Here is a 23,231-nt window from a genome sequence, read left to right as displayed (position 1 = left end):
TAAACAGATCTAGATCTTCTGTGTTTGGGCAGATTAACGTGAAGCTGGTAATTTACTGTGCAAGTGACAGCAACTGGAAGGCTGGACTGTAAATGCTGACATGGATTGAAATTCAGGTCTGGAGCTTTTCACGCAAGCTGGAGCACAGATGCTCGGAATAACGTATTATCTGTCTATTATACAACACAATATTATCTGTTTGCGTTTTGCGCTGCTTTAACTACTTCGTTCCTAGCCCAGAGCCTCCTGAGAGTGAATCCTGTATAAACGGCCCGTTACTGATGTCTGCACCGCAAGGACCTTCTCACCACCCTGTACTTTCCTGTCCTCAAAACAGGGACAAGATTCCCTCAGATCTCCTGGTGGCTGTAGATCCTGCTGGGATCCTGCTGGGACATACTGGCATCTGGCTGCAGGAGAACGATGGGTACATCAAACCAGCTGCAACAGCTTCTCCTGTGGGAGCCAGGAGCTCATCATCTACTGGTCCCTTCATGGCTGAGCTGTTCCACCAAGGCGACTTGCTCCAGAGACCTTCAGGGTGGTTTGGGGATGTCCGGTGATCTCCTGTAGCTGGAAGATGTGATCAGGCAATTAATTAAATTTGATTTACAAGCCAATAAGGCATCGACTGGGAGAGCAAAAAAACCAGTGCCCACGTGCACCCCAACAACCTCCCAAGGAGGATGCAAATTAAGGTTACCACAGTCCTCGGTAGCCTTTAGAGGAAATTCCCATGATTTTTCTTTGTTTGCTTCACTGGTGGAAATCGGGGATCTAAAACTTGCAGGGCCTGATGTGCTGGCTCCCCGGGGACCTCCTCTCCCTCTGCTTCCCGGCCGGGCCGTGCCCCGCCGGTTCTCCCCGCTGCAGAGCTGCTCCGCTGCCGGCAGAGGGAAGCATCCCCCCGGTGATACGGGGAGAGGGGCCCCGGTAGCCCGGCCAGGTCCCCCGGGGGCTGGAGTCCAGCCTTGAAGGGTCCTGGGGGGAACCCGAGAAAGGGGGGAGTGGGAGCAAATACCTCTGCAGAAGGAGAACCTGAGCGTGGCTGGAGTATCCGAGGTGCAGCTGGAAAAAGTGGTCCTCCTCTGGGGTAAAGCCAGTGCTGGTGTCTCCCGCCTGGGCTCTGCAACCCTTGTCCATGGGACACATGATGGCCAGGCAGCTTTCCATATTTTGGGGCAAGGCGGAGGTGCCCAAAGAGTTTGGATGCCACCAGCCTCCCTCCAGGCACTTGGCAGAAGCGCCTGAAACGGGACTTGTTGTCTAGAGGCTCCCAAAAGGCAGCAGGGAGAAGGAGGCACTTCCAGAAAGAGCTGTGCCTGGGTTTGCCCTGAACACTGTCTTTCCGAGAGCGTGCAGGATTAGTAGTCAAGCAGAGAGAGAGGCGTGGGGCTGGCACTCCAGTTTACACACAGTGTTTCCCCAGCGTAAGGTAAAGTCATGATTCTCTCATATTTGCAGTGTTTCTCATTTATTAGTGATTCTCTTAACGGTACAGCAGGGCTATCAGCCAGTCTCCCTTGAGCTTTCTGCACAGCAAGGCCTTGCAAGCTGTGTAGTTTGCACCTTAATATTTTATCAGCCAGCCAGTGACTGAAAAAGAAAATCCAACCATTCTCCCTGGAACTTCCCTGTCATGTCCTGTCCCTCACAACAGTCTGTACCTGGTTTGAAACACCCAGACAGCTGGCAGGTTCCTTTGGACTCTCTGAATATGGGGCTTATTATCCCGGACAAGGGGTTCCTCAGCCCAGGATGGTTTGTTCTCTCTGCTCTGCAGTCATTAGCTTTGCCCTACAGTAATTAGCTGTGGATATTGGCATCTTTATGCAGCGTAACCATATAACAACACCCAGCTCCTATCCCAAAGCAGATCTGGAGGCACCTTGCAGATCCTTATCTGAACTTTCCGATAGGGAAGCTGAGCTGTGTAGCGGGGAAGGTATTTATCCACCAGCACCCTGTAGAGAGACAGTGCCCTTCGGACCAGCTTCTCCCAGCAAATACACTCAGCATCATTTCCATCGCAATCAGTGTCTTGGAAACACAGGCTGGGAATAGGTCTGGCTATAGCCCCAGGGAAAAGAGAGAGAGGCAGCGGGGATGTACCTGGGGTGGGATGTGGGGAGACGGGGCTGCCTTCGGCCAGGCGGGCACCATCCCCACCTCATCCCGCACAAGGAGTTATCACCTCCAAGCTGCCCCAGCACATCCCAGGCTGTTCACAATACTTGGTAAAAAAAGAAGAAGGGTGGTGGATAATTACTGTTTTTACCAATTCCGCAATGTCTCCCAGCTCAGCTGGACTAAGCAATAACAACGCCAGGAACTATCATCATGGCTATTACTGCTTTGCACTACCACAGGATTTTGGATCCCCTGTAAAGGAGCCAACACCCAGAGAGACCACAGAGAAAACCTGTCCCAAAATGCTTACAAAAGGCATGTGACACAGTTGGGAAATGGACTTCAGGTGCCTCAGGCCCCAAGATGCACCCCTGATGTTAGGATTAAGTAATGCTGTGTCTGCTGGGATTCCAGAGAACCCCCCCGCCATGAAACACCCCTCATCCCCCCACAAGAGCTGCAGCGGACACTTCAGTCCTGAAGGACGATACATGCAAGAAAATAGGCAGGAAGTCTGTGTGTAGGATTCTCTAATGCTACTGCTCTTTGCTTCATATCTCAGAAATACATGGTTGGAACAGAAACCCACCACCTCCTTCAGAATACCACCAAGACCCACAGCATCCCTGTCCCTGCATCATTTTCTTGCCACCTGGATTACGCTTCAACTGCCTCAGGTCTTAGCCAGCTCATGACATTTCTGTGCAGCGTGGGCATTGATGGGTAAACCCTGAGGTCTTTCCCTCCTCTGGCCCAGGCTTACACACCTTGCCACCCCCCAGCTCCAGTGCTGCAAAACTTCCTGCTTCCAGGCTTAAAAAGTCTGCCCCTCCACCTATTTGTCTTGTCTGGAGGATTTCTGTGAAAAGGTAGGAAAAATCAGGATTTCTCAGTTTGGTATGACACCGCTGCTCAGTCAGAGCTGCACTTGCCCCTGATTTGCAAAGTTTGTGCTAATATTCTGCTTCCTTGCAGGAGTAACATCACAATAAGAGCATCTCCAGAAGAAACAGAGTTCATCCTCATCACCTCCGCCATGCCAGAGCATGGGGGATGCCGCTGTGCTCCATTCACAGGCCGCAGTGAGATTTCAGGACATGCAAATAGGATTTGGGAAACTCCGCTCTTTGGCAAATAGTCCCACGGGTGCACTGGGGAAAGGCATGCTGTGGGTGGGAGGGCTTCGACTCCCAGTTCCCATCCCAGTTTCCCACTCTCAACAGGGCTGCACGGGGGAGATAGGCAAGGACCTAGCCTGGAGGCTGGGTTCCCAGAGCAGCCTTCTCTGTCACCGGCTGTTGTGCAACCCTCTCGCCCTCCCTGCAAAGGGTGTGGGCAGAAACCCTCGCAGGTGGGTGCTGCTCAGGGTGCAGCTGAGCTTGGGAAACAGCTCCGCACTGGCACCGCAGCGCGGGAGAGCACTGCGGGCTCCCTCCTTTGCTCCATGCTGGGCAGCACACGCTCCAGCCTCACACACCCCGGCTGCGGCCACACGACGGCACGGCGTTGGCCCCTTGCACGCCCTGTGCGCCTTCGGAGATGGGACGAGGCAGCCAGATCACGCTGGAGGCAGGCAGGGCCAATTTTATACCTCACAGCTATTTCGGAGCCCCGCTCAGCCCTGATGCAAGCAGGAAGTCAAGTGAATTGCACCAACCTGGGGTTATTTTGGGCCCTTCAGATTTACCTCTGAGTTGCGTGCAGACTCTTAAACTCTCAGGACTAGTTGGTTTTATTATTTAGAGATGGTTTTTAGTCCCTCTGTGTTCCCAGGGAAAGCTGGAAATTAAAAAAGTGAATAACATAGTCAAGAACTGGAGAGTTATTAAATGAATAAAGGAAATGTCTATGCTGGTGAGGGCCGCTGTGGGAAGGAATGGATGTTCAATGGAAGGCACATTCTCAACCAGCTTCTCCCCAGAGTTCGGCCCATCAGTTGCCCGTGTTTGGTGACTGCCAGCAGGGTCCCTGGGGCAGCCGCTGAGAGAAGAGCACATACTTGCCAACAGATCAGAGCTGGCACAACCCAGCAAATAGCATCAGGAGCTTCCTATGGAGTGTGCACAGAGAAGGAGCCATCTTCAGGGATGCATCCAGCTCTGCCACCAAGAACGGGATCTGCAGGAGCGTGGCGTGGTCTTGATGTGAATGTGTTTTATTGTGCAGGGAGCTGCACTCAGACCACTGCCTGGGCACGGGCACACAGGCAGAGGCTGTTAAATAGCTCACAGGAGGACACAAGTATTGCTTGTTATCTGTTGGGGTTGAGTTTGAATCACAAGGGATGCTCTCTGCTATGAGAAGATCTCATCTGCTTTCGGAAACAAGAGGGAGGTTTGTGCCAGGTGGTGGTTGCAGGAGGATGGAGAGGGTTTTCCTCATGGTCTCAGAGCCCAGGCACCGAACCAAGAATAAAGAGAGTGGGACAAGGCCTCTGCACACACTCCTGCTGGATCTGCTCTGTGGCTGCTGGGGGCATTTCTGTGCTTTCCTGTTTCAGGTGACAAACTCTTCCAAGAGGTTTTTTTTAGTGGTGCTTCTAAGCGTCACCATGTCCTTGTTATAACAACCCCTCTTGTCTGCCCATGAGGCACTCACACCAAATTTCTGTGTTCAAAATAATGCACAAAGAGAGATTGTGTTAAATATTAGTCTCCCTTTATCTTTGTAGGCAGATAGAGATTTCAAAGCATCTGGGATGGGATGTGCTGCTTTCAGTAGAGACGGGAAACTAAACAAGGCACAGGGATGCCCACTGGGAATGACCAGCATGAGACAGGGAGGTTGTAGGGAGATGCAGCAAAGACGCCTGGAGGATGGGAACGGGGAACAACTATACGTGATTTCCCACTCCAGAATTGGCCCAGCTGGAGGGCACCCAGTGCAGCCATCAGAGAGCAGATAGGCAAAAGGAGGTACTAATTCATCCAGCACCTAATTAAACTGGACCTCATTGCCATAGGATATGACCTCAGAAAAAAACCTTTAAAAGCTTGATATATGCAGGATTCGTCTGTCGTGACTGGTTAAACATGATGGTCCAGGACCTCCAGCTAAGGAATTATTAAGTCACTGACCACCAGAAGATGGGGCAGGATTATTTCCTTCTTGTCTTCCTTCTTACATTCTTTCCAACAGTCAGAGTCAGAGGCAAACTTTCTGCCTTCTTAGGTGCTTACAGAGTTTTAACAAATGCACCAATACCCCATCTGTCACCATGAACCAAGACGAAGCTTCTCCCTTCCTGAAACAGAGACAGCAGCTCCTGCTTTCTGCCCAGTGGGGAGCAAAGAGTAAAGAGGGGCTGGGGGGGTCTCCTCTTTGAGTACTCAGAGACAGACCTGGATGAGGAAGCCTCTGGTTCCCAGGGTCCGTTGCAGACTCTGTTATTAAGTCTCTCGCAAAACTTGCACAAACCATCGCTGTCTCCTGCCAAAGCTTTGCACCACTGAGAAAGGATTGCGACGTTAGATAAACACATCTACCTGGGTGCAAAGCACTGCCAAGCCTCTGCCAGCTGTGACGTAAAGCTGCAGGCTCAGCTGAAGCAAAAAGGAACTTTCTCTTCATCTCCTTTCATTTTCACATCTCTTCAGAGTCAAGATTCCTGCCAGTAAGAAAGGGTGAAAAGTTGCTACATGCAGGGGTTTGGTTTGGGAAGAGGTACCTCCCTGCTCTGTGTCTGCTAAATTTGAAACCTTCCTGGACTCAAGGCAGCCCTCACTGTGTCTGTGGCCCGCAACTAAGTGAGAGAGCCCTGGTTGTGCTGTTACAGCACTGCCAAGAATAAGGTGATTTTTCTCTCTCCTGATTTAGATAGCTTATATTTTCATCTACAGGAAGGGGAGAATGAGAAAAAAGTCTCTGCTTAGCCCCTGCACATCCAGCAGCTTCTGCTGAGTTACATAAGCCAAAGTTTCTGCAGCGTATACACAACCGCAGCGAGAAGCGCATGTGACAGATGACCATGCTGGGAGAACTTCCTTTAATTATTACTGTTATTGTTGTTACTATTAGCAATTAAGGCATTTGTTTTAAACCTGTCTGCATTTCAAAACAAGCACGGAGTGGTCAGATTGGCAAAGACTATTGGGTTAACTGGTATGGCATCCTGCCTGGAGTAATGATAATAGAGTGCCTGGGTGATTGCTCAATGATGATGGATTGGTGGGGCATTTCTCTTGGACCCTGAGACCAGCCCTCTGAGGCCTGACAAGGCTTGTGCTCTGCCCCTCTGGAGGCTGACTTGCACAAGTACCAGGGCCATGATGTTGTAAAGAGCAGGTGTTTCAGACATTTGAGACTTTAAAGCCACACCTCGTGTGGGGTGCAATCTGTCTTTGCTGTTGGTACTGATGCTTTTTGGTTGCCTGGAGCCTCTGCCCTACCTGGTGAAGAAACACAGATATTTACAGCTCTGCAGATGTGAATAAGAATGGGTACATTGCTCCCGGTAGGCTATACAGCAGCAATGGAGATGAATGCTTTCATTTGGCTGTGTAAAGCACATGCAGTTTTAGCATGTCTCCTGCTGCTGTTGTTATTTCTTCCAGACCGCGATTTGCTAAACAGCTTCCAAACCAAGCAGAGGACATGATTCCTGCCCTGTGGAGCCACGAACAACAGGGATTATCTAACTGTTCAGTGTTAGCAAGGCTCCCAGGTCACCTGCCTGTGTTTTTATGCCTGGAAGCATGAAATTGCAGCCCTGGAGCAATGTACTAAAGTCATGTACCAAAAGCAAAGGAGGTGGCAGCAGGATGGAGCCTGTTCAGGCTGCTTCAGGGCTTCCTGGACACAGGCAGAGGGATGCAGCAAGGCACTGGTGAGCCAAAATGCCTGGGTTCCCTTCCCGTCTCACCCACTGCCTTGCTGTGAGAATGGAGCTAAGTAATTTCACCTCCTTCCACCCTAGGGCTCTGACTCATGCTTACTGAGCAAACAGCAGCAGGGATGTGGGATGCCAGCACTCCCACCTCATCCTCCCTGCCCCAGCTGTTTGTTACTGCCCCTCTGCTGACAGTCACAGCCCCAGACCAGCCAAGGCAATAAAGACAGACACGTGCCTCTGAGCCACAGCTTCTCTCAATGGGCTTTTTTAAAAAAATCCCTCACCATCAGCAGTTCAGGTGGAAGCCTCCATCCGAGGTGCCATAGTACAAGACAGGTAGGAACAACCTCAAGTTAAGCAACCGGATTCTCCCAAACTTGCCCGCCAGGGTCGCCACTTCCCTGTTTTGGTGGCACCAGCAGCAGAACTGCTCCCTCACCACAGCTTGTGAGTACACAGTTATAAAACACTTGTAGTTGGGCCCTGAGGCTGCAGGCTCAACTCCTTTCAAAGGCCCTGTCCCTTCCACTGCCTGCTCTCAGCTGTCTTGGTGCAATACCCTCAGACCTTGCTGCCTGGCCAAGGGATGACAGAGAGGCAGAGGAGCTGGGATGAGGCTCTCCAGACTAAAGCATGTCCCATATCTCAAAGCCTGGGATGTTGCCTCTGGGATGGGGGGTCTTGCAAGACAGCATCAGTCCCCAGTAGTGGGAAGGGAACAGCTATGGGGACAGGATGAGGAACAAACCTCATCCATGAGGTTTCCTGGCAGATCCTGGTGCAGAAGAGACACATCTGAGCAAGCTGGGATGTCGCATGTTAGAAGAAAGGTGGAGAGGAGGCAGCAAATCTTAGCATGGATGTGAGGACTTTGGGTGAAGCTTTGAGAGAAAGAAGTCTCAAATACAGGGAGAATTAGGAGAGTTTCTTTGTGTAACTCTCACATGAGGCCCAGAAAGCTTCACCCCTGTGCTCCCTGGGCACCCTCTTCTCCCCAGCCCACTCCCATGTCAGCATCCTCAGCATCCCAGGCCCTTCTGACAACAGGCAGGAGGATGTGACCATTAGGAGGAGCTGGGAAGGAGGACTCACCAGGAAATCAGCCTCTCTTTATGACCTGAATGCTACTTATTGATGAATCAGGGAAGATGCAGATTTGTGACATCCTCCCCAGTTATTTATTAATTGTGTGGCACAGGATATATCAGTGATGCTTGGGTGCTTTTCTCATGCCAAGGATGCCAGAGGTTTTGGGGTGGGAAAACTCATTCTTTTCAAAGATGTTCATATAGGCCAGGCATCATGTGTCTGGGCAATGATCCGTCTTATTTTCAAATTCACCTCTGCCACCTCCCCTGGCTGACACTGTACCTCACCTGCCTCCCTTCGCGATGGGATGGGCAAGTCACCGCTTGCTTCTCACTGAGATGCCCTGGGGTACTGGGTACCTTCTTTCAGCATGCGATCTCAGTCTCCTATTCACACACTCCATTCAGGAGTTATAAGTGAATAAGAAGCAAATTCACCCTGGGCTTCCTCAGCACAGACACCGCTGTGCGGCCATCCAGGGGCTGAGAGCAGCTTGCTGGGGATTGCCTCTGATCTGTGCCAAGCTGCATTGTCTGTCCTAGAAAGACACCCAGCCTTGACTTAGTTGCATGTAGCGGAGGCTCCACCATGTCGTAATATACGCCGCTTCAGTGGTTAATTACCCTCTCATTTCAAAATGGATGTGGATTTGTGAGGCTTTTGTAAGCCCTGGCATCTTTAGGAGGTATTGCACAGCTCAGGTCTCCCAGGTATGCTCCTTTTCATAGAATTATCAAAATAAATGGCTAAGCTTCCCAAAGAGCCAATCCCCAGGGCAAATCTGAAGTGTGACAGCAAAGGCTGCTGTTTGATCCCTACTCTTCAGGGAGCACATGGACAGGGACACCTTGGATCTTGGTCTGACCCTGCCCTGTGATGCTGAACGTGGTGTCTCCTCTGCTTCAGCAGGAAGACCTGACCAAATAATGAGCTTTTATGTTTAAGAGAGCAACATATTTCTTCTTATTTCTTATTAACATATTTATTTCTTTTTTTTTTATGTGGAGGAAAAAACGTTGATTTGGGGGAAAAGTTTAACTGCTGCCAATTTTCTTGACATACTGAATGGGATTCAGGAGGAAAATGTTTGCAAAGCAGTCACCCAAAAGTATCCTATTCAGCAAATTCTTTAACTAAATAACAAAATAAACTAGCTAGAGGAAATGTGAATTATTTTTTATAATAAAATTATTTTTTATAATAAAACAGTAGTTGGGGAAAAGTTGAAAAGTGGCTTGAAAACAAGGCAGCATCAGCTTGCTGTGTGTTTTTTGGTGAAAACTGTTATTGGGTTTTAACCAGCTCTGTGAGGGAGGTTGTATGGATCAGTCCCTCCTCTGGGAAAAACAGGGTTAGGATAAGGGTGTGTGCGCGTGCGCAGGTAACCTGCCTAGGGGCACATGGATGATTTCAGACTGCATTTCTACCCGCTCTTCCAACCTTTCCAGCTCATGCTTCTCTGCCCTCCCTCTCTGCCCCTGCCCATTTGGGTGCACAGATATAAACCCTCCAGCCACTATGTTTCCGTTGGGGGACTGGAAGGTTTGCCTGGAGGATGCGCATGGCTCTTGTCTCATCCCAACGCTTTCCCTAGAGCCAGAGCAAGGGTATTTCCTGGCGGCTGCTCCCGGTGAGCTCACACCGTGGGCACTCCTTCAGAGCTAGAGTGGCAGGGCAGGTTACTGCTCCAGCTTTGCTAGAAACCTTGGAGCTCCCGACGCTTCGCCTCACCGCGTGGAAGCAGTGCTGGTCCGTCTCAAGGGAACACAGGTAAGCCAGGCTGGGATGAGAGGCAAGCAGCAAGCCAACAACCGCTGGGCACTCTGGTCACTGCTTCGATTTTTCTGTTCTCCTTTTCTTCTTCCGTCTCATGTTTCCTCCATCCCTTCACCATCTCTCGACATGTCTGTTCAGCTAGAAGATGGGATTTACCATCTTGGGTCTGATTCTTTTTTTACCCTTGCATCACTGTAAAAGCGTAATGCAGAGCACCAGGGATCAGCAGAGAGTCAATATGGTGTGAATGGATGAGCACATGGAAACCCAAGATCACGAAGAGGCAGACCTCAAACCAATCTGCCTGCCATCTATTTTATTTTTCTTCTGTAGCTGTGATCTCACCTGCTCTGGGGAACCAGTCAGCCTGGATTACATAGAGGGCATCATGAACTTGCAATTGTAAAAGAATGGTGGAGGTTTATCCACAAGTCAGTTTATCTGGTTGGAGCAGGAGGTTACAGAAGAGCTTGTTTGTATTAGTGTTACACTCCTGTGTTTTCTCCCTTTGAACTTCTGCTTGGGAAGAGAAGCAGAGGAAGCTGTGGTACCTTCACACCACTACACACCTACAGTAACTGTTGAACTTAGTGGTGCTGCTCAGCTGACACCAGTGTAAACAAGGACTTGACTTTCTCTGCAAGAACCTGATCAACTGATGAGTGGTTTTGAGATAAACTTCCCTCTCCTCCATTAGACTCAAAGCTGAAAGGATTTTCAAAGAAAAGAAAGCTCTGTTTTCCACCAGTGCCTCAGGAGCTCAGAGATGCTACTGAAGCACTTGGTGTCACCCTGGTACCTGCTCATTCTGCAGAGCTAGGGAAGCACAGCCGGATGAGTTAGTTCGACACTGCATCCAGGGACTTAGCTGCTCAGCTCCAGGGAATTTCTGTGGCTCTCGTGTACCAAATACCCAGCTGCTAGGGTTTGGATGATGCTTCCAAACACCTCTAAGGTTGGAACCCATCCATCAGCTTCTAAAATACCTCCACAGTCTCAAGGATCTGAAATAAAATATGCCAGATAGGAAACTTTTACTTTATCAGGACTTTTACTTTTTCAAATGAATAAGAGGGCTGAGATGCTCACACTGAAGATAGGAAAGTCTTTAGCATGGGGAAGAAAAACAGGCAAAAGGTTAGATTTTTTTTTTAGAATCCCACTTGTAACTGCAGCTTCTGCCACTACGAGAGGCCAGGCTTGGGAACCTGGCTGTGGAGAGCCCACTTGAGGTGTAAAGCTCTGTGAAAGACTAGGAAACCAGGATGGAGCTTGCATGGGAGTGCATTCAAAGTGAAATCACTGCCACTGAAGAAACACCTCCCAATGCCTTTGCTCTACCCCCCCAGGACTCTGGTAATACCTAGGGCCTATGCTGGTGCTCCAGGGCTGAGCTTGCATAAAGTGAGCTCCAGCCCTCAGGAAGATGCTGAGAAACAACTAAGAAGAACAGAGCCAATGAGCAATAAACCCTGTAGAGTTGTCCACTCCCAAAAGGTAGCTCACAGCCTACAAAGTACAGGGAAGTCCTCTTGGCAGAAAGATCTGAGTCATAAAGAAAGTGAAGAGAAGGGAGAAGACAGGGTGACAAGGACAAGGCTGAAATGGGGAAGCATCATGTGGCAGCGACGACCCCTGATGAGAGATGTTAATGCTGTGGATGGGGCTGTGGTGAGCATTCCCAGGCTCAGAGTTCAAGAACATTTCCTAGGGTGATTTGCCTCTCCTGCATTGTGGGGATAGATGAGGAAATATTCTGCAACGTGATGCGTGCTGGGAAGAGGGTGAGTCTTTCGTAGCAGGGTAAGGATGCTGTGCTTGAGCAGACTGGTGCAACGCAAGCGTGCATGTGTGCAAGAAGCAGGCAGGCAGAGTGTGCTTCTCCACCTTCCCTTTGGGTGTGCAGCACACTCCTTCCCCGTGTGCAAAACTAACGTGCTCCTCTCCCTTTTACAAAGGTGGCCCAACAATGCCGAGCATATTTTCCTACCAGAGCGCCGAAGTCGACTGGTGTGAAGGCAACTTTGAGCGCTCAACAGTCATTGCGGAGTACTACAACACCGTGAGTGCGGGCGCATCCGAAGGGCAGGCTGGGGCGCGAAGGCAGATGGCTCTGGGCACCCAGGAGCTGCTTTGGGGAGATGAGAAGGGACAACCTTGCTTTCTCTCCCCCTGCTCACTCCTTTGAAATTCCTGGTGTTGGAGGGTGCTGGTATGGGGAATACTTTCTGAGCTTCAGGTAAATCATGGGACTTTTATTGCTTACAACAGTCAGTTGCTCACAAAACGAGCTGGCGTCAGGGGGACTTCTGGCACGTGTGGGGCTGAGTTCCCAGTGAGAAAACTCTGGCAGTGCTCCTTAGCCCAGATTTGTGAGATCCTGTTATACCAGTCCTGCAGCTCTCCTGCCAACTGGGGTAAGTCCCACACAGGGCGCATATATTCCAGCTAAATGTACAGGAGTGGCAAAATGAGAGACAGCACTTGCATGAACCGTGTCAGGCAGGTTGGGAATCCGGAACTCAAGACGGAGGAAAGCTGATGCATGAGCCAGTTTCACCTCCTATGATCCTTTATAATTCAGGCTCCATCCAGCACCAGTCCCTTGAATGCAGCCTCCTGGCTTAAGTGTGGCTAGAAGCATCCATCTCTGTCTGCAGAGGACTCAGTAGATAACCGGTCTCTGCAAGCGTGTCCTTCTACCCCAGTGCAATTACAGGCTAGCAGGGGTGTGAGGCATGTGGATTTACAACCTTCCAAAGGCCTTGTTTACAACATTTAGCAATTACTGTCTAACACTGGAAGTTCTTGTTCTCATGGAAAAGTCTCTTCCTCTTTTTTCAAAGCATTTCCTGCCTTTAATAAATTGCCTATAATAACGATAATTCCCTCACCCGAGTCCCACAGCTCCCAGCCCTAATTGCCCAGCCAGGGTCTCAGAGGAGGGATGCTTGGGCTGTATATAGTCCCTTTTCTTTGAGACAGCTAACAAATAAAGGTCTGCCAGTCCAGACCAAATACTGCTTCCCTCTGGCATCTAACTGAATGTGTTGTGCTGTTGCCTGTTTACTGGCACTGCATCCTTGTCAGATGGGCTCAGAGCTGCAGAGCAAGGCATAACTAGCAAGGAGGTACAGAAATCACTTATACTCACATCAGCATTTCAAATACAGCTGGAGATGCCAAAGGACTCTGTGTTTTGGAGTGTCACTGGCAACACAGGGAGGGGTTGATTTACACAAACAGCAGGAAGTGTGAAAGTTATGAGAGTTTTTAATCAGAATGCATTCTGGGACATAAATTTGCCTCACCTCCTAGTTTAGTACATAGACAGCATTTTTCAAACATGTCTTTGGAGCTGAGACCCCATTTTCACAAAGATCCTGATTTATACCCAGACTGTCAAAGTGGCTCAGGACTCTTAACACACCAAGAAGATCTCAGGAGCTTTCCAAAAGCACTTATGTGTCTAACTTCTCTGCGGCACACTGCTAGACACCGGTTGGTGTGTGGCCAGATGCATAACTATCTTTCTTAGAACCCAAAGCCCTCTAATTCCCATAAAACATTAACTCTTAGCTGCCTAGTTCATTTTGTGGCACAGGTTTCTAAATTATGTAGCTAGTCCTGAAAATCTTACCCAGGTGCCTAGTTCTGGACTGAGGTCCCTACTAGCCACAGCCACATCTCATGTTTCCAGACTACACCACCTTCAAGATACTGGGCTTGTTGGGATGAATTTTCACGGGGTAGGACTCAGACACAGCTTTCCTCCAGGAGAGGAAATCTTCTCCAATGCATGTTTCTGCACAGATGCAAACTAGTGCAATACTGAGGAACACAGAGAGATTTGGGCAGAGCAAACCCTGCAGGATTTTTTCCAGTGATCAAACTAGCCCTTGTTCTTCTCCACATGTGAACTCAGGGCACCTCTTTCCCAGCAGAGGAGCTTTTTTTGGTTCCTGCACTGATCTCCTTCTTGCCAGTCTCCCTTTTACCAGACCATGGAGCTCAGCAGAGTGCCTGTGCAGGTGGAGGGTACCACTTCTGCAGTTTCTGTCTTAAGATGTGATTCCCATTTAAAGAAAGCAACAGAGATCTAAACCTGCCTTGACAGCTGCCTGCATCAGGGCTGGCATGTGATCTCCTGTCCAAACAAGGGGAGACAAAAGAGCAAACCCTCCTAAAAATTGCTGCTGTCTGAGCATCTGACAACAGCCCCAAAGGCTGCACCATGCTCAGGGCCAGACCTTGTAACCAAAAGAAGGCAGGAGCACCACTTACATGGGCAACACCCTTTCATCAGTCTGCACACACTGGCTGGCATTGCCTGGCTCTCACCCCTTGCAGCAGCACCAGGGGAGCCCTCTTCATGCTGCGGCTCTCTCGCACCTTGTGATGTGCCCTAAAGGGGGGACTATAGAAATTGGACCAGACTGAGATCCTTAGCTATCCCTGCTGGCTGGCAGCATGTTGCAGATCCAGCTGGGGCTCAGGGCACTATCATCTCAGATGTGATCCTAACAGCCTGGATCTCCTTCTCTTCTCTCCTCCATTTGTTTTTTCCCCATATTCAGATCGCTTCTTCCCTGCGGCAAACTTTATGGGCCTTATCTCACTGGCGTGCCCTGAGATAATTATATCAATATTGACTTCAGCGTCAGTTTGCCAGAGTTTTAGACTAGCTGGGAATCTAGCCAGCTCCTACCCAAGACTCCTGCACCACTAAATCAGCAGGGCTTCCTAATGGAGCATCCACTTCAATGTCTTCTTCCCAAAACTGCCCGGGGCTTAAGCAGGGTAGTTTTGTGCCAGCAGCAGCAAAGTGCTGCTGAGAATTCCTCTGTGCCAGCCACATTCTCACTCAATTCTGCTTGGGTTGGATGCTTTTTATTAGAAATAAGCACCAAGGGTATGAGCAAAGAATGTAAACAGTATCTTTAAGTACCTAATAATACTTGGTGGCTCATGATTGGATGCAATTCAGCAACAAAGTGGTAACTATTTATAGTGACTCAGTGACCCAGAAATTTATTGTCTTCTGACTGTTCATAGGAGAACCGATTGTGCTACATGAGGGTCATCAGTCAGGGACTTGTCTTTCTATCCTCATTTCTTTCCTGATATGACTGATCCAGGATGCCTGGTAATGACACCCAAATCCTCAGCAGTCTCTCTGGCAAAGCAGCAGGAGCTCTGACACTGCTGTATAGCCAGAGCTCGATTGGTGGAGATAAGCTCAACTGCAGGTGCAAATTACCTAGATACGCCCAGAGAAGCACTTTCAGTGTATCAGAGCCGTGGCGTGCACCCCAGCGCTCCGCACGGGCTCAGTAACCCCTCAGCCTCGCAGACGCATCGCTCTCTTGTCTGCCCAGAAAGTCTCATGCAGGAGTATGGCAGGTCCTTGCCTGGCACTCTGCAAACACCAGACAAACAGCTGTTTCCTGCCCCAAAGCAATGGCATGACATTGTGATGTCAGGACATGCAGCCTCATCTTCTGCTACGCAGGACTGGTTATTAGGAACTTGCTATACAGGTCTGGAGAGCCTCTGAGGTATTGACTTCTGTCTTTGGCCCTGTGGGCTCTTCTGTCAGCTAAACCTGGTTCACTGGCCTTTAAGTGAATGAATGCACTCCAATGAGTCTTGCAGAAATCTCCTTTCACTGCAGAAAATGCCTGTCTTGAGCAAGGACCGGCACATGCCTTGGCCGCTGTTGCACTGTTGCTGTGCTCACAGAGCCAGGCAGAGCTCTGCAAACCAGCACCTCCTGTCCCGATCTGTATGGGGGGCTTGTTCTCACCCTGTCATGGATGGAGATGCAAACAGATTCTCTGCAGGCCTCTCCCTCCATCTTAGGCTGCAAAGTTCTGAGTTGCAGAGGCCCTAGGGCCTTTCCCATGGTCCTGCTAATGCACCAGTATTAGAGCCATGTCACTGATCCCAGTCTTGCTTTTTTCTTAGTCAAAGAAGCAAATGCCAATACAGGTGGGCTTGGCTTAGGCACCTGGAGCAATAATTCACACTAGTTAGGAAGTGGGACATCACTGTGAGCTCACACAGTGCAAAGCCACAGAGCTGAGTCACTCTCACAGGTCAAATGACACCTCGGCTCCATTACCACTCTCTTATCTCGCTGGCATCCCAGGCAGAGGGAGCTGGTGCCTCCTGGCCAGTACAACCCAGTATAAGTAGAAGCTGTGCTGGGGGGACTCAACATGAGCAGAGACTCTGGAAAAACTTCCTAATGGGAGTACTGTGAACAAAACACTCCTAAGCCCATTTCAGATGGAGCTTGCCACATCCTAGAGGGAAGATATAAGACAGCACTTACAAATCAGGGCTTGGATCCAACAAGTGATGAAGACCCTGTGTCCTCCTCCACAGATGCAGTTTTGTAGCAGATCTCCCCTAAGCTCTGAGTTTGGCTGCTTTACAAGGAATCGCTCCATCTTTTTGACCCTATTGGCACAGTTCCCCTGATTATCCCTCCCCTCTGATATCTGATCTTGCACATCTCATACTGACTTAATGAAGCGATAACATTGCTATCATGTAATTAATAGGACTGTTGCAATGCCCACTGCAGCAGGGATTCAGACCTCTTCATACACAATCTCAAACTCCTGCATTTCCTCACTTTGACATGCATGCTGGCACTTGCATACTGCTGCCTTTTCTGCAAGCATTTTGTCTCTTCTTGCTATCCCTGAGTGTCTTCCAAAAGCCTCTTTAACCATTTAACAGGAAAAGAAGTGTTTGCAACACAGTTGTTACTTTAACACACAGTTTGGTTTCTCGATCATTTCCGAACAGTTTGACCTCGAGTGTGCAAGTGGGACCAGCACTTCTCTTTTCATAGCTGGAATGGGAACAGGCCTGGATTTGGCTCTAAGCACCTATAGAAAACCAATACACTTGGCCTGAGAATTGCTGTTAATGGGAGCATCAACTTGTTTCATGAAAGCCTTAGTGAAATTCAAGATTAATCTCCAGGTGTTAAAGGGAATAGAGACCTTACATTAAGCATGAATTGTGTTTCCCTCTGGAATATGAGAGGGTGTGTTTCACATATATGACAACATCTCTGTGATTTGCAGCCCTGTTACTGTAAACTTAGATCCCATGGGACATCACAAGCCAAGCGTAGATTTTGCAGTTTACCTGGTGCATGTAAGGGCTGCTGAGGAGTGAGACTCCAGCAGTGGAGGTCAGATTCCAGGCTTGGGGTCTGGGTCAGCATCTAACTGGAAGATGAAAGGAAAAGGATTGTCAGGGTGAGATAAAAGTCACCCTGGTGGCTTGCCAAATGGCATTTTAGCAGATGGCTCTGCCCTGCTCTTCCAAAGCCCCAAAGAGCTGTCTGGCAGGTAAAACGTGGCACCACAGTCCCAACCTTTCATGAGCAAGAAGGATTTTCCCTGGGGAGGCTGTGCTTCCCTGTGATATCCCTTTACTGAGTTTGCAAAATCAGGTGAAAAAGCCAGGGTAAGAACCCACAGAGGGTAAGGATTATTTCAAACTTCATTCCCCTGTAGCCGCAGGGTGGAGCGGGCTTGATCCAGCACACAGGTCCAGACTTTGGGCACTTGCTGCTCCTCCCCAGCTCCCACATTTTGCCCATCAGCATCTGCCATTCCACAAAGCACTGGCACCTTCAACCAGCCCAGGCAGCTGCAACAGGCTGAGCCCCAGTACCATGCCCTCCTCCCCAGACAAATCAAAGTCTGTCAATGCAGCAATTTTGCGGAGTTGGAAATCAGGGCAGAATATTTTCACTGCATTCATTTGCTATGTATGTTTAAAGGAGGTTTATGACTTCATGTAATTACTAGTGTCCAGAATACCTCCCTGCTCCAGGCCAGGTAGCTTTGCACATGACACTACAGGATGTCACCTCAATCCTGCCTGTTCCTACCTACCAACGTCCTGCTTGTCCTGCTCTCCACTGCACCCACTCCCAGTTAACAATGCTTTTCCTGACAGTGGCTTGCCATGGTGGCCTAGCTCCTCACACCCACCCAGCTCCTCGCAGGGGGCTGGCTGCTGGCTGAAAGGGGCAGAAGCCATCCAGGGAGTTTCTGGCAGGTCCGGGTTGATGGGAGAGGGAAATGGCTGCAAACAGAAGAGCTTTGGCAGCTTGCTTGAAGACACTGGGCAGCTGAAACTAAACCGTCACCCAAAAGGGGCACACCGGCTTACCCTGGGCTTGTTTGCCCCAGAGGTGCCTGCAGGGAGATCATAGATGTCTGCAGCCATTGCTGTCACAGCAATAGCTGTCCTTCCAGTTCCAGCCTCACTTCTCGAGAAACGCCTCTGCCCTGTCCCTGTGCCAAGAGTAATACCTGCTTCCATGAGATGCTTTCCACTAGAGATCCGTATCCTCTTCACACATGGAGATACTGAGGCACATGGTGGGATGGTACTTGCCCAAGATCATGCAATAAGCTGAATGCGCCTCTTGTTTTTCAGATCAGCAATGTAAGCTTCTTTGTCCTTTCTCCCGCCTTGCTCTACCTGAACCGGCAGTACCGTCAGCACCGTGCCTTGCCCATGTATGTCGTCTCCTGCCTGCTTTTCTGCGTAGGTGGGTGCCAAGGTTGTGAGAAGACCAGACAGGTTGCCAGAGTACCTGACTGTTCATTCATTATACCTTTGGAGGCTGGTTCTTAGTGGCCAAAGCACAGGGGCAAGCTGGGGTGGGAAACCGAACAGCCGCGTCTGTTTGAAGCCCCGCAGCTCATGGTTCCTGCTGGCTGTGGATGCACAGCTTCCAGCCCAGTAAATCCCCATGGTGCTGTGTGGACTGACTCACTCAGGCCTCCATTAACACCAAGGTCCATGCCCTGCTCTTCAGGAACAGTGTGTCTTTAGGAATGGCTCCCGAGAACTTCCCAGGCCAGACAGGCTTGTGCAAGGATGCAACTTTGCTGACACAAACTGTCCTTGCTCCTCGCAGGTATCTTTTCCATGTACTTTCACATGACCCTGAGCTACGTAGGACAACTCTTGGATGAGCTCTCTATCCTCTGGACACTGGCTGTGGCATATTCCTTTTGGTACCCGAGGGTTTACTTCCCCAGGTGCATCAAGACCAGGTATGACTCAGAGGGACATAGGGTTGCAGGCTCTGAGGGGAGGGATGGGACATTGACATTGATGCGTGTGACCCACAGATCCCTCCAGCCCCCAGCCAGCTCCCCTGCAAGGGGTCAGCTTTGAGGTTACTGCGGTTTGCTTCAGGACCAGACCTTCCATCACTCAGTGGTGGATGTGCTGAGAGAGGAAGAGTAAGAAACCCTCCCACAGGGAAGGGCTGTGCTGTTCCTTGCCTCGCAAAGCTGCAGGGGAAACTTTGCGTGGAGAATTTCAAAATTAATTGGGAAATTAAATGTTCCTGAGCACTGACATTCAATTACCCATGCTGTCAAACTGTTACAGCGTCCCCTGCCATCCACAGAGAGCTTTCCCACAGAGGTGCTGATGGGGTTTCACATAGGACAAGCTGGTCCAAGTTAACACCCCACATTTCAAAGGTTGTTTGCAGGGCTGGCTGGGCTAGAGGAGCTCAGCAGAAAGGACAGGGATACTGGGTGAACAGAAACAGAAACGCAGCAGGGCTTTGCTCAAAGGATGGTCCTATCCTGGCAGGCTTGCTGGAGCCCTCTGAGCCAGCCCAGTTAGAAGCCTTGCAAAGGCCTGCTCCAGGTCTGCTCTTCCCATGCCGAAGAGGAGGTCACCAGGAGTTCACTGTGGAGACATGGCTGGGGGAGAGGGGAAGGCACTTGGGAAGGGATTTGCATGTGAAAGGCCCCTCTGAGCCCTATTGTTGTTCAGTCAGCCCAAATCTGCATGTTTGCACAGCTCAAGCCCCTGCCTGCCACTGTTGGGACTCCTGCTTTGCAGCCCTTCCCGGTGCAAAGCTCCCAATGCCTTTGCCTCTCCATGCTCCTCTCTGGCATCACCGTGGAAGTGCACAAGCTACCTTCTGGGCTGTGTTCCCCACTCTGTCATGAACTAACTGGGTGGCTTTGGGCAAAGCACAGATATAATCACATACCTCAGCCTTCCTGCCAGGACTACTGCAGAGGCTGAGGTCAGCCACGTGCAAACAGATTGGAGGTGCTGGAGAAGGGTTTCCTCTCCCAGACAATGAGCAGAACCTCTCCCATCCTTATCTTTCCATACTGTGAGCCTTGGGGGCACTGACACTCACTCCCAACTCCCTTTAGGAAGCATTTCTTCTGGTTGAGTGGTATCACCACCGTGATCAGTACCTTGATGTCCTTCATCAAACCAGCTTTCAATGCCTATGTGCTCAACTGCATCGCCTTCCACCTGCTGTACCTGACATGGCGTGAGCTGAAAAAGTAAGGAGGGGGCTGAAAGGGGTTATCTGCAGGACCATTGCATGCTCTTGGCAGGCTCACATGTGGCAGTGACTCTGTGCACAACAGTGAATTGAGCCTAAGTCTTCATCAGCCACATGTTAGACTATCAATCAGCTCTGCAAAGAATTGGGGCAGCCTGGGAGGGACCAGGAAGAGGCACAGGAAGGACTGTGGGTGGTTGGATACAAGAAGGCCATCTGGCCCAGGTGCCACACAGAATGGGGACAGGCCATGGGACAAGTGTATCTCCTCCTCCCCAGCTGCCAACTCTGCAGCTCTTTCCCCTTTGTGGGGGATTTGGGAACCAGTGTGGGGTTGGGAGAACCCACCAGGATTTGGGGAGAAAGATAAGAGTGCCTTGGCATCTCTAGCATCATCCTCACCTACAGAAAGTCACAAACCCTGTCTAGAGAGCCACACTTCTCCAGTTCTTGTGCTCTGATTAATACCCTCCAGAAGAGACTCGCTGGGTTTTGCCCTGTTGCATCAGCATTTGCAGACAGGACACCAGCCCTCTTTAAAACTCACTTTCATTCCAACACGATACTCCGCTTCCTCTCCCTCGCTGTGTCTTCCAGGTGCAATGACAAAAGGGTTCACCGGATGGCCGCAGTCATGGTCTTGTGGTGGGTACTGGCCATCAGCAGCTGGATAAGCGACAGGTGGCTTTGTGGGCTCTGGCAGGCGATCAACTTCCCCTACTTCCACAGCTTCTGGTAAGGGCTCCAGCATAGAGGCAGGAACCCCAACCCAAACATTTCAGGGGCTGAAGGGCCACAGCTAGGGAGAAATGGCAGCAGAGGTGTGATACTGGACTAGGGAGCAGCCGCATCTCTGCCCAACCCTCTCCCCCTTTCCTCTGTTGCTATTGATGCTGCTCTTCACCCTGGCCCCAGGTCAAGGATTTGGTCCTAATCACTGCTTAATATCCCTTACCTCCTCTGCACCAGTCAAACAGTGTTTTGCAAGTGAAATTGTTCTAAAAGTCCCTCCAGGTAAGCAGCTTGCTTTCAAAGGGCTGCATCTGCTCCCAGGAAGCTGTATGAAGTGCAATGTTCTTTGAGTTATTTTACTAGCCAAACTGAAAGACAGTGATTTGCTTGGGCAAGATATTTCAGTGCCTGGCCAAGTGTGGCTATAAGTGCTGCACACAGCGTGCATTCTCAGATTAATCCTCACAAATCACTGGCATGACTTGGACAGACACCGAGCGCTGCTGGGCTAGGCCAGGCAAGGTGGAATGGGTGGTTTGGTTTAGGGCTTAAGTTGCCTATATCACCCCATCCTCTCTGCACAAGGAATTGCCCCCGCCCCAGCTCACAGAGCTCTTCTAGGATTTCCGCATAGGCACAAACCCCGCAGGACCCACACTCCCTGCAGCCCTCGTGCATCACAGGACTGGGACCTTTGCCTGCCGTTACTGTACCCCTTGGCTCTAGCCTCACGGTGACAATGCCAGCCACACACCGCTACAAGGTGCAGAAGGAGCAGATGGAGTTACCCCTGTCCAACACATGTCTTTTTCATTTCCTTGCCAGGCACGTGCTGATAGCCATGTCCCTCCTATACTGCTGCCCACTGGTCATCTACTTTGATGTCTGCTACGAGATGCCATTGTTCAAGCCAAAGCTAGAATATTGGCCCAGTGACTCCTGGCCTGTCGTGGTGCCTTACGTTACCCTGGAAGAACCCCACAAGCAGTGCTAGAGCCGGTTGCCCTCGGGCATCCCTTGGGCACGGGGTGCGTGATGCACACGTGTGTGTCTGCATGGGGAACACCTCGGCTGTGCGCCTGTTCCTCGGACAAGGGCAATGTGGCTAGCGGATGGGGCAGGGAGCAGCTGAGGCCTCATGATGCCGGGCATGAAGCAGGGTGGGAACCCGCAGGTGCCCTGGACGACTCTGCCCAGACTGGCGTCCGGGGAACCGAAGATCTCCTCCTCCAGCAGATCCCCACTGAGAAGGGGAGGGAGACTGTGCTTCTTCTGTGTCTTCTGCATTAGTCAAGCAGTGGCACCCCTTGCTGACAAGGGCACAGTGGAGAACACAGAAGCCAAACTGGTGGCAGCTGGGTTTGTTGGGGCTGCTGTAATTATTATTATTAATTTTATTTATTGATATATGTGGTCTTGCTCAGGAGGGCTGTGCATTAAAGCTATGGACACTGACTTGCACTGCCCCTTTCTTTTCCCTGACTGCACCACATCCCTCATTATCTGCCAGTCACTCGCACAGACAGGGTGACCAAAGCTCTCTCTGAGCTAGGGAGAGTGGTTTATAAAAAGAAATCCTCCTGGGTGACAGCCCAAAAGAGGCTCTTCTGGCCCAGGTCCTGGGGTGCTCTACCCCAGGCTCTACCCCTTCTTCAACCCCCAGTAGCCCTTGTTCCTCCCCAGCTCTGACAGTCTCCAATGGCCATGTGCAACTTGGAGACTCCTCTGCTTACTGAAAGGGCTGGCTGGTGGCAGAAAGTGAGGTAAAGAGCCAGTACATTAGATAAACATATCGGTACCTTTGCAAGAACAAAGAGAAGATGTAAAGCCTCAGAGAAAGACCACTGCTGTGCCACGGGTACAAAGTGGTGCTTTCCAGGTTCTCCCCACAGTGTAACAGCAAAGAAATTGCTCTCACAGCCACGGGACACACTCTTGCTCTCCGAGCCTTGCTGTGTTACAGTGACAAGTTGAACCATGTTGTGGGTCTGGGTCCTTGCACAACGAGCGGGGACTGTCTCTGGAAAGCACCAAGAGGCTGGCAGAGTGGCTGAGGTTGGTTCCCTGCAATGCAGACAGAACAAGGTAATGCCACTCCAGGGACCACAGAATTTTTGGGCCCCTGTGAGTAAAGCAAAAGCAGAAGTACTCTGGGCTTAACCTCAGAGGCAGAAGGTGCTGCGCAGCATGCCACGCAGCGCCTATGCCATGGCCCTCCCATGGCCACTGCTGCCTCGTGGGTTCCTCTGCAATGGTCCCCAGAGCCACTAGATGGCAAATTTGGCTCATGAACCCCAA

At 50.5% G+C, this 23,231-nt stretch overlaps 1 protein-coding gene across 1 annotated transcript; it reads left to right on the top strand.

Moving 5' to 3' along the window:
• The first annotated feature begins 11,795 nt into the window (after positions 1-11,795).
• Positions 11,796-21,927, top strand: ACER1 (alkaline ceramidase 1). Its single transcript, XM_010562288.1, has 6 exons — positions 11,796-11,888; positions 18,302-18,416; positions 18,789-18,927; positions 20,062-20,199; positions 20,799-20,936; positions 21,759-21,927. The coding sequence occupies exons 1-6, from the start codon at positions 11,796-11,798 to the stop codon at positions 21,925-21,927; spliced, it is 792 nt and encodes a 263-aa protein (XP_010560590.1).
• Positions 21,928-23,231: the final 1,304 nt, after the last annotated feature.

The sequence above is a fragment of the Haliaeetus leucocephalus genome, unplaced genomic scaffold, assembly GCF_000737465.1.
Source record: "Haliaeetus leucocephalus isolate CR32 unplaced genomic scaffold, Haliaeetus_leucocephalus-4.0 Scaffold157, whole genome shotgun sequence".
NCBI lineage: Eukaryota > Metazoa > Chordata > Aves > Accipitriformes > Accipitridae > Haliaeetus > Haliaeetus leucocephalus.
The sequence above is the reverse complement of the archived record's forward strand: the minus strand, read 5'-3'. Positions and strand labels throughout refer to the sequence as shown.